Source organism: Dendropsophus ebraccatus, chromosome 2 (assembly GCF_027789765.1).
Source record: "Dendropsophus ebraccatus isolate aDenEbr1 chromosome 2, aDenEbr1.pat, whole genome shotgun sequence".
NCBI classification, from domain to species: domain Eukaryota; kingdom Metazoa; phylum Chordata; class Amphibia; order Anura; family Hylidae; genus Dendropsophus; species Dendropsophus ebraccatus.
The window spans coordinates 192930273-192942449 of NC_091455.1; the positions used below are offsets into that span (position 1 = coordinate 192930273).

Sequence of the window (12177 nt, forward strand, 5' to 3'; positions counted from 1 at the left end):
GGTACATCAATTACCTGACCCTTCCAGCTGAAATGTCATGGCCGGCTGAGCGATTGCCTTTCAGCCAGTCAGTTACTGGGGTGGTGTTTGGCCCTAGTCACTGATTGGCTGAGTGGGCAGTTGATCAACCGGGCACGTAACGTTGACACTGAAAGAACTGCAGGACAAAGGCGGCTGACAACGGGGCCCGGGATTGGCGCTACGCTGCGCAAGGATAGGTAATCATACTTAATTATTTTTCTGTAGCCCCTGCCTTTCCCCATTTTTTATCTTCACGTCCCTGTTGTGCATGGGGCACAATGCTGTTTCTGTGCTATTAGGAGTTAAATCCCTATGTTTGTAAGGCATTTTGGAACTACTGTACCACCCAGTGCACCGATACACCCCCGTCCAGCCCATTCCTCATAATGAATATCAGCAGAGCGGGGTAGATCGTTACACATCGGGGGTGGTAGTCCCACCTCCAGTGCACCAAAATTGCTTATTAGCCTAGAGATTAACGAAAATGGTTAGAATCAGAGGAAGGAAGACTTACAGGATCCTGTAATCTGCTTGGGAGAGTATTGTGGGTATGCTCTATGACCTGTGCAGAGGTTTCTATGAAGAGAGGAGAAGGAGGGTGTACATCAACTATTGTGATAATAATCCAGACAACGCTCTATAAAGAGGTTATCCAGGATTCCAAAATCTGTGCCACCCCTGTCGCCAGGGTGTGTGTGCCGCCATGTTTCTGTAAGCCTGGTTAAGCCTTTTAACTTAAGTTTCTGCCCAGATGCTGAACCTCTCGGCCACTTGCTTTGGGCAGAACTAGATCTATGAATTGGAGAAGAATGACTCTTGTGCAGCTTTCTTTATGTATACACTGAACATTATTCTTATCTTTGTAATATGGTATAAGTCAAATAGTGATAAGTTTCATGGGGTGAACAGAAGTTCCATTAGGTGAACAGAAAACAGTGACCTCCCCCCCCCATAGATCATCACACAGGTGCCACCAGAATCTACATAGGTAATATAGAGCCTGTTGCTTTAAATCCAGAATGACTGTCTCCCCGCTTGCCCTTGCTAAGAGGGTGAATCTCCCATGCAGGCAGCGCTCGCCGCCTTTCATCACTGCGGGAGAACCGCTCAGCCTTGTTTTGCAATCCTAATTAGCCGGCATGAAATTTTAATTCTAATTTCTCCTTTAATGTTAACTAAAATTGGTCTTTACTTACCAGAGAGTGTCAGGTAACTGTAATGTTTTACGCTTTACAGCGTCTGGCCTGAAAATCTCCGGCTTATTATAGTGATCGGTGTGCAGTTTGCTGGGAAAACATATTGTATTTGTGCCAGAGCCCCCCTTGTCGGGGGTGTGAGAATGCCCATATATCTCCTGGGTGTAGAGGGCATTGCTGAGAGCAGTTCAGTCATCCTGGAGAGAGGCGAAGAAGCCGCCGCGTGCCGTGCGGCTTTGAAGTGTAAATGAACTGGTGAAGGTGGAAGAATTTACCGGCTGAACGTCCTGCAGGACATAAGAGGAGACAATCAGACTGACCTTGTCTTCCCTCGTATAGTCTCTGACATATATACTCACTTAGATGGAGTCGCTGTATATACTTAGGATTTCCAGTCTTCTGGTTGGGAGATAATATAGCTAAGACATAGAATGTAGTCTAATCTGTGCATTGACCACAGGACCAGGGAGTCGCACATAACTCGCTTTTGTTTCCGCCTCTGACTTAAATAACATTAGTGCAGAATTTTTGGGTAATTTGAATACATACAACAAAACACAGTAATCACTGAACTCAAGGAGAACAGCGAAAAAAATTCCAATGAAGTACTCAATCAAGAGTCTCCACTGATGCCCCCAAAAATTTAAATATGCAAAACAAGAGTCCGTGGAGCCTCAGTTACGAGTCTCAAAACACGGGATAGCCAGATATCTCTAGCCTGTTGCCAACGGGGTGCCTCCATGATGGGGAGAGCACCACACCACCCTGATAAATAACCTCTTAAGTCCCACTCGGTTGCGAGTATTGGAACATAGACAGGGAAACAACCGGGTCGCAATACTCGCACCTTGAGTTAGACATTGACAAAAGGGGCCACCCTGTTGTTTCCCTGTCTATGTTCCAATACTCGCAACCGAGTGGGACTTAAGGGGTTATTTATCAGGGTGGTGTGGTGCTCTCCCCATCATGGAGGCACCCCGTTGGCAACAGGCTAGAGATATCTGGCTATCCCGTGTTTTGAGACTCGTAACTGAGGCTCCACGGACTCTTGTTTTGCATATTTAAATTTTTGGGGGCATCAGTGGAGACTCTTGATTGAGTACTTCATTGGAATTTTTTTCGCTGTTCTCCTTGAGTTCAGTGATTACTGTGTTTTGTTGGTTGATTTTTCATTGCCCCAACTAGCCAGAATCCTACCCCACACTGACGAGGGGCAAAACCCCCGAAACGGCTGTCTGTGGGTGGAAGCTTGCCTTTGCAAGCCCTTGTCATGATCGCAATACTCGCACCTTGAGTTAGACATTGACAAAAGGGGCCACCCTGTTGTTTCCCTGTCTATGTTCCAATACTCGCAACCGAGTGGGACTTAAGGGGTTATTTATCAGGGTGGTGTGGTGCTCTCCCCATCATGGAGGCACCCCGTTGGCAACAGGCTAGAGATATCTGGCTATCCCGTGTTTTGAGACTCGTAATTTGAATACATAAAAAAATTTCTTAAATATTAAGGGGGTTGTACAGAACTGGAAATCATGAGTGCTTTTTAAAATCGCGCCACACTTGTTTACAGGTCGTGTAAGGTACTGCAGCTAAGCCGCAGTCACACAGTGGAGCCAGTCTAAGTATAAAGCAGCCATGTTTTTTTTTGTTTTTTCCTTCTAATCCTGGACAATCCATTTAAAGAGGTTATCATGGATTAGTAAAACACAGTTAATTTTATCGAATCAGCTACTTTCATCCAACATTACCACTCCTGTCCTCAGATTGTGTCTGCTATTTCAACTCGGCTCCATTCACTTCAGTGGAGTTGCAGTACTGCACACGACCTAAAGACAAGAGTGGTGCTGTTCCTGGAAGAATGCAGCTCTGTTTTTTTGTTTTGTTTTTTAAAAATCCCTTTAAGGGTACGTTCACACTTACCAGATCCGCAGCAGATTTCATTTAAATAACTGAACACAGCATCAAATCTGCACCATCAAATCTGCTGTGGATCCTGTAGGTGTGAACGCACCCTAAAGGGTTTATCCATGGGTTAGGGGGAAAAAAACAACATTTCTAAGTGTGAACTGAGCAGAGTTGTAATACCATGCACAACCTAATACAGATTTGGCGCTGTTGAAGAATGAAGCTACTCCAGCAAAAGGAAAAAAAAAATCTTTCATATCAACTGGTGTCAGAAAGTGCCACAGAATTGTAACTTACTGCTTTTAAAAACAAATCTCGCCTTCCAGTACTTATCAGTTGCTGTATGTCCTGCAGGAAGTGGTGTATTCTTTCCACTCTGACACAGTGCTCTCTGCTGCCACCTCTGTCCATATCAGGAACTGTCCAGAGCAGGAGCAAATCCACCTAGAAAACCTCTCCTGCTCTCCAGACTGGAAAGAATACACCGCTTCCTGCAGGACATACAGAAGCTGATAAGTACTGGAAGACTTGAGATTTTTTTAATAGAAATACATTACAAATCTCTGGCACATTCAGGCACCAGTTAATTTGAAAGTTTTTTGTTTCCTTTTCTGGAATGCCCCTTTAAAAGCAGCTGTGCACTTTCCCTGTAAAAATGATGATGATGCAGGGCATACGTTTATTTACATTGACTATTGTATTGCAGTTGGGTGTGTATAATAGATATCAGACAGGCAGCTACTATGGGGGCATCCAGAGACCCCCTCCTGTTCCAGCAGATGGGCCGCTCGCTTATTCATTGCCCTGTTGATAACCGTGAACTTTCCACTTGTCGATCAGCTAAGCTCCATCATCCCCACTCCAGATATGGTGACATCACTGGTCCCAGAGCATTGTCTTTGGATTGGCTCGTGTGCGCAAAACAGAATTCTTCTGCAATGTTACATTGCACATAATAGGAATGAGAAATATTCTGTTGAAATCGTATTACTTAGAAATGTCAATGCTTTACCTCTACCTTGACCTGATGCAGCGAAACATTCACGTAAACAAGTCTGTATGCCGAACATGTGTGGAAAATAAAACTCTTCAGTGAGTAATGTACCGAGCGTCTCGCTGTCCTCCAGCTTATTTCATTATCAGTTCTACCTATTATGGACTCGGCAACTGATTTAACCACGGAAGCTCGTCCATGGACGTTTTATCCTATTCTGCTATAGTGTGCATTACCTAAGGTCTTATAGTACAGTACTTATAGTATAGTGCTTTTCCCTCCCCAGGATGACCTAAACTACTTGACACGACACATCAAAATCATCAAAGCCTCATTGGACTCTATTAAAGTAGAGATTTTATTGAGATCCATTTAAAGGAGAAGTCTAAAAATGACAGGGGGGGGGAATGGAATAACGAGTCCTAACTTACCTCTCCACGTGCCCGTGGTGACCAGTAGGACCGACCTCTGGACCCCCCGCTGGAAGGGGCGGAGTTCCTTTGCCTTTTGAAGGACTAGCCGCTCAGCCAACCAGTGATGAGAACAGCGTCCCGCCCCAGTCACTGACTGGCTGAGCAGTCAGTCCATCAGCCGGGTCATGACGTGTGCAGCCCCTGAGTGGCAATCTGGAGCTGAAGAGGCATGTAACTCTTTGTTACCTAACCCCGTTCCCCCTGTCTTTAAAATAATAATTTAAAAAAACCCCGGAGGCCGTACTTGTTTGATGTCAATGGTCTAAGTGTGAAAAAAAAGTGCTTATTTATTTATTTATTTCAGTCCAGATAAACCCATTTCATACACTATATTAGAAATAGAGATAATAGAGGAGATCCTCGTTTCTTGGCCAGAGCTGATAGAGGGTTACAAAAAAGGGTCCCTCGCTCTGGAGGACCAGTTATGTCCTAAATTACCAGATACCTATGGATTTGAATGGGAGCTGTGTAATGTTTAATATCTCCTGTAGTTGGCGCTGTAGGGAATTTGAACACTTCCTGATAGATTTCTCCACAGATCTCTAGGGGTCCCCATCAGGTATCAATGGACCTTTCTAACCTGTACCGATGGTCCATAGTGGAGAAGCACTTTTCAGTCCTATATTTTTAGTTGATGTCAGTGAAGTATTGAAGTAATGTCCGCCTCTTGTTGAGCCCTGTAAACCTAGAGGGAGTCCCCATTCCCAGATGTATTGTCATGCTAGACCCTCATATAATCCATTCATTGGTTTCTGTTCCCGGGAAATTTGACATTTTCAGGATATTAGTTGTCAGATATTTTATGTAAATTATCAGCGAAAAATCTGAACTCTATGGCGGAATGGAAGAGAACACGATGTCTCCCATAGTGTATATCAGCGCCATGACATGTGATGTGCCGCAATGTACAGGATTAATGTAGTCAGAGGGAAAGTAATGGATGATATTATCTCATTGATTAGAGAAAGTAAATTGAACGACGCACCCGACCAGTGGTAATAAAGTAGACGGCGATATACACCCGGCCGTGGCGAGGCACTTTCACCTTTTGATGAATATTTAAAACACTGTTCTAAATTTTTATGGCTATTAATTTAATCACAGTATTAATTCAGTGTCAGGATATAAAAACAGCCGTATTCTTGTATCGTTTGCATTAGTCGTTTAACATAAAGTTGTAAAAAATTGTAATTTCTAGATATTGTTGTACTCGAAATGACATTGATGTGACTTCAGAATGTGACTGTTCTGTAATAACAGAACTCTACGTTTCCATTGCAGCGTCAGACCATTGGGGGATATTATTGGTCGGATATTGCAGTTGTTTTTAAATAATATTTTTATTAATAAAATTAATAAAATATCAGGAGAATATTAAAGCGACTCTGTACCCACAATCTGCTCCCGCCCACCAAATAGCTTGTACCTTCGGATAGCTGCTTTTAATGCAAGATCTGTCCTGGGGTCCGTTCGGCAGGTGATGCAGTTATTGTCCTAAAAAACAACTTTTAAACTTGCAGCCCTTTATTAAATTGGTATGGCCTGGAATGTCTGTGCCCAAGGCTTGCACGCCTCTCCGTCACTCTTCACCGCTCTCCTCACCATTAGGAAGGCCCCAGGAAAAATTGCTCCTAATCATTACTTGTCTGAACACTGCACAGGTGCCTTAACAATCCAGCACATGTGCAGTGTTCACACAAGTGATGATTAGAAAAAATCCTTCTAGGGGCATTCCTAATGGTGAAGAGGTAAGGGAGGAGGGATGAAGAGGTGGTGCAAGCCTAGGGCACAGCTACTCTAGGCTTGCCATGTAGACACACGGCTACAAGTTTAAAAGTTGTGTTTTAGGACACTAACTGCATCACCTGCCGAACGGACTCTAGGACAGATCTTAAATTAAAATCAGCAATCCCATGCCACAAGCGGTTTGGGGGCGGGCAAATTTTGGATACAGAGTCACTTTAAGTCATAAAAGGGTTTTTCTGCTTTGGGAAGTTATGTGTTAAAGGAGTCCTTTGACTATAAGTTATTAGAGTTGAACCCTCCTCTCTTCAAAGAGAATAGGGTGCTGAATATTCAAGTGTATGGAGGGACGGGACTAATAGCTGTTGGCCCAACAATACTGTTGAGTGGACTGTGTGTTCATTTTTCCACATGTTTGTCACTAGGATCTTTCGGGTTGCGGTCGGCTTTTGGGGAACCCTCAGAGGTCTAGGGGAGGCATGTGTGGCCATCTGCGCTCCTTGCCTCCCTGCACCCCAGGTTCTCCTTCGGTAGTGACCACCTTTCGATTGAATACGCCGAACAGTGAGGGCCTGGGTTTATGCTCAGGTACGAGCTGTAGTTGTGTTTACTGGTCTGCTCTTGGCCTCATCTGAGAGCGGACATTTGTCCTGGACCTTTGCAGGTGCCTTTTGGCCCGGAAGGGAAGGGTATTAGGTGTGTTGGGGGCTACACTTTTTTAGTAGCACTTGGGTGATGAGAGCACGTTGCCTCGACTGTTGAGTGGACTTGCCGAACTGTCCGTGTTCGGCAGCGTTCTTCGAACCCGAGCGTTTGGCATTTGACTCCCGGCAACTGGAGACTGTGGATGCTGCCCATAGGAGTCGGTCATAGGCCCTTAAATGAAGGCGGGAGTCAAAAGCAGAAGGTTCAGGTCTGGAGAACGTTGCCAAACTCGAACAGTCCACCCAACAACACTACCCTACAAATGTTGAGCCTGTGACTGGTAGCTATGCTGACTAAGCCTCTTTTCTCTTCTGTGGGATTAGTCTTTAGGAGTTTACAATTGCTTTACCAGGTGGGAATTTACACCAGTTGTGTTATGATGTTTCCTTACTGCAAGTGCACCATCAGCATTTCAGCAATGGACAAGTATTATTTAGAAAGACACTAATGAAATTTCTATATTTATTTCAGCAATCGATCAACTCCAAGCAATCATGACCGGATACAGCGTCTTCGTCAGGAATTCCAGCAGGCCAGGCATGAAGATGATGTGGATGAACGCAGGCGTACATACAGCTTTGAACAACCTTGGGTGAGTGCTTTACTACATCCATTAACTAACGGAGTTGGTGGGGATCATCAATATGATCCCACTCCAGGCTGTATTAGTCCTTAAGGTGCCATACAACCAACGCATGACCTTTCAACCTATGTCCTTATTCTCACAGCATGTGTCCATTATGGATAATTTAATTTCATATCTGACCTCACCATCTGCCCAGTTATTTAGGTGATATCACATTCCCTTGTTTCTTTGCCGTATCAAATTGTGTTTATTTTGCAACAAAGCAAAAGCAGGAGTCACGGATATGAGTGTAATGAGCGCTAAGAACTGAAATTGTTTGTGAAAAAACCTAAAGAAGTGCATGGTGCTGAGAAATAGAAACGGTATAAGGCAATGGAGGTGCAATATTATTTTTTTTTTCCGTATAATATCCAGTTTCTGTATTCTTCTAAATTAGTCGTATTGGGACCTGCTGTCATGTACCTGAGCGAGGGCTGGATGTGGCCTTCCTAAGACCCAATTCAGACCAATTTTTTATGTAGTTAGTCATTTGTCACTGACCAGAACCACTTTCGTTATCAATTGTTAATGGACGGATAGTAACAGTCCCTTTGTGAGTTCCTAATGAAAAAACCTGGATGGATCTTTAACAGGCTGGATCTTCAACGTTAGGTTGCCCTCAAGGCTTATAGTTGTTTTTGACCAAAATGGAAACTTTTTTTTATTTCATGCAAACAGCCAATAACTAATGGAATATCTATCAAACTTTTCATCTGCCTTGTTGGATTTTTATGCAGCCATAACCTGAAGTTTATTGTACAGATAGTTGGCTGAAGTTGTAAATCTGAATGATTTATAGGAGACGTCTTGGATCACAAACCTACATTTATTACTTATGAATGGATATTGGTTATCGACAGCCATATAGTAGATGTGGAATGTTTTTTTTTTACAGTTCTGGATTTCACAGAGCGGAACACTTAGGGCCTCATTATACAGATTGAATGGTTGAATGGTCTCTATTGCCCTGGGTAATGGGGCCAGTGATCAGCCATGATCATCATTGGTTGTCAGCCTCACATGTCCCCAAGTAGTAGGTCAGTGCGACCAATGTCTGATTGCAGCAAAGGACCGGCATGGATGATCCAGTGATCATCTAGATAGCCCTCCCCGCACAAATATCAAGCCAATGTAGTAGGTTCCGTAGACAAACTCCTATCTACGAAATAACAAACCTGAATCCACATCAAAAACATAGCTTAGGCTCTGTTCTCACATGTTCTTCAGAAGAGAAGAGTAAATGAAGCTGCGGCACTCACCAGTTTCTTTAAAACTTCTTTATTTCAACCTCATGATTCAGGACACAAAGAAAAATAAGAGCACCAACAACAGTGAGTGTCCAACAATCTACTTCTCAATTCTCCCCATGCATACCATACAGAGTGTGAACAGTGCCAAGGATTATTGGTTTCCTTGTTGCATCTGTTCACACAGACTTTTCCAGTTAAAGCTGCAACATTTCAATCCTGTATGGACATTCTCTACAATATCTACATCCCGATTTGTTACAGAAATTTCCCAGATCAAAAATCTGTTTCATGTATCTGTAGCAAAGCCCATTTAGATAAATGGTACAGGTTCTGCATGTGAACCTACACTTAGCAATAGCATGAGAGCTTTTTCACAAGTATTTCATTGACCCACCAGATGGGCCTTTATATCCGGTAGAATGTACCAAGTCACCGTAAAGATTGTGCATTAGATATAACAGACAGAACAGGGTCTTTTATATCTTGGCTTGTGGCTGTTCTTCTCAATCCTCGTAGGAGCCTCTGTATTGTGTCATCAGAGTAATGTAGTCTATAAAAGTCATCTCATCTACAAATTCAATATGCCGTTAAGTTTACAATGTTAAAGGGCCAATAAAATTGCCTGATTATTGATCATCTTACATTTAGATTATTTCTCGACCTTTAGCTTAGTTTTTGCTTTCTAGGATACCGCAGTGCATCTATCTTATATGCCGTATGACATTGCCAAAGCGGCATAGGTGAACTTGATATTAAAATAAATGTGTGGAGGAGCTGAACTTATCCTGGTGTGAAAAACAGTGGGTTTAATGTCTGAGATGATAAGGTTTATTATATCTCCTGGTGACGGCTTAGATCTTTATACACGTTGCTCACATCTGTGCAAAATGCATCGGCAGAGCTGCTGTCGTCTTGTCCTTGGAGTTCTCTCCGAGCCTCGGTGCCGCAGAAACTAAATGTTCTCTTCAGTTCCTCTGTGACATAGTTACAAAGCGAACAACTTAATTGAATTACAATAATTTTTTGATTAAACCAAGTCAGAGTATTTTTGATTAAGACTTTACTATACCATTTTTTTTTCTACTTTCCAACTAAAAGTGGCAAGCCGTAAGCTGTGGCACCCTAAAATATTTCTGGTAGCTATTTTGGTAAACAATTTATAGCATTGTTTCATGTCAATCATTTTAAAGGTAGAATTCTCGATCCAGTTAAAGTGATCCCATTATGTTAAAAATTTAGCCCAGCCTACAGGCATCATATTATAGAGTGGGAGGAGCTAAGCAGATTGATTATATATATTTGTATATACATAAAAGTTCAGTATAACTATTCATTAGAGATGAGTGCGACTCGAGCATGCTCCTTTCAGATCACTTGGCATTTGAATACCTAGCCATAGGCTATATCCATTTTTTTCCAGGACTCCCTAGGGCTGCCTCCAGCTTTGTCAGCCACCCATTTTCATATTGATCCCACTCAAGCACGCTCGAGTTGCGCTCATCTCTACTAATCATACTGCTTCACATTGTAGCTCAGGAGTCCAGTGGGTGGTCTTGCTTACTGATTGACAGCTATCTTCATATACTCCTATAGGATAAGCATTCATTTGGTGAGTAGACCAGCCTACTGGACTCCTAAGCCCAGAGTGAATAAAGTTTTAAATTAAAAATGTTAAGTTATATTGAAACCTGCCATACAAAACCATATATCAGTCTGCTCAGCTCTTTCTGCTCTATAACATGCTGCCTCGGGGATGCACATCTTTTAAGGTTCCCTTTAGGGTCATTGCCACCCAAAGTGGACTATCCTTCTAGACTGCACATATAAGACTAAATCTGTCCACAGTTTAGCAACAGTTTTCAAAGGAGCAACTGCACTTAGAATAGTTGTCTTGTTGTTCACTTAAAACCTAGGTCCACACCGGTAATGTCTATACTGACAGCCTCCTACCCATACTACATACTACATTACAGTGGTCCCTCTACATACGATATTAATTGGTTCCAGGACGACCATTGTATGTTGAGACCAAAATTCTATGGAAAACTGGCCCAGGTAAAAAGCAGCACAAGACATGTAGTATCACACTATACACTGAGGAATCATTACAAGACAGCCAACCAGTGCAGGCATTTCAGTAATACTGGGGTTTAACCAGTAAAATGGCCAATTTCATTGGTTGATCATCTAGTTATTTACATGTGCTGCAGATCCTGACTGGTCTCAAGTTACGATGGTCTAGAAAGGACCATTGTATGTTGAAAATATTGTATCTTGAGGCCATTGTAAGTTGAGGGATCACTGTATAGCTAACTGACCCGCTATTATTCAGAATAGGCTCCGATAGGAGATGTAGTCAATCACTAAGCAGCCTGAATAGTTAAAGCCTTTGTATAAGTGGCGGTGCAGCTCTCGGCTCATATACTTGTTGAGCAGATGTCTGTTTTCCAGTGCCGTGTTGGAGAATGCAAGCAATATCATTTACATACTTAACATTCAGACGTCAAATAATACTTTTGCTGAGCAGATGGCCGTCCTTCTGAAGGGGAACTTTAAAACAGATATTATCCTTGTTATTTTTAACCACTTTTCTGCCAGATGAATGAAGCAAGCCACCAAACAAATGTAATTGTGATGAAGTAGTTTGCATACAAAGGTAAACTACACCTCGGATGTAGTAGCGAGAACAGGTGGCGTTCCACTCAATAGATTTATAACCTGGCATTTGCTTCGGAGAGTGATTCATCTCCAGCGAGAGCCCTGCTGCTAAGAACAGCTTTAAGACAATATCACCAAAGCAAAATATATACAAGTTATTATGGCCCCACCTGAAGGGAAGACTTCTGTAGGATGTAGCTGTCTACTAAGACGTGTGTGCCACATGATGGATAAGGATGAGCACATCATCCTTTATGTATCCATACATGTAGAAAAACTAGAGCTATTGATTGTGGAAATACAGATACATAGACCAAGGATATAGAAAAGGGGTCCTGCATGATTCCAATGCCCATAGGTGAAGGGTCCTACATGATTCCAAGGCTGTAGGTGAAGGGTCCGACATGATTCCAAGGCTGTAGGTGAAGGGTCTGACATGATTCCAAGGCTGTAGGTGAAGGGTCCGACATGATTCCAAGGCTGTAGGTGAAGGGTCCGACATGATTCCAAGGCTGTAGGTGAAGGGTCTGACATGATTCCAAAGCTATATGTAAAAGGTCCTACATGTTTCCAAGGCTATAGGTGAAGGGTATGTCATGATTCCAAGGCT

At 42.8% G+C, this 12177-nt stretch overlaps 1 protein-coding gene across 16 annotated transcripts in view; it reads left to right on the forward strand.

The window, feature by feature from the left end:
• The window catches only part of PARD3 (par-3 family cell polarity regulator), a 458970-nt gene that overhangs the window by 433407 nt on the left and 13386 nt on the right, over positions 1–12177 (forward strand). For all 16 annotated transcript variants that reach the window (XM_069958961.1, XM_069958945.1, XM_069958951.1 and 13 more), the window contains one exon: positions 7506–7626. In XM_069958961.1, the coding sequence (XP_069815062.1) occupies positions 7506–7626 (121 nt within the window). The remainder of the gene's footprint in view (positions 1–7505; positions 7627–12177) is intronic.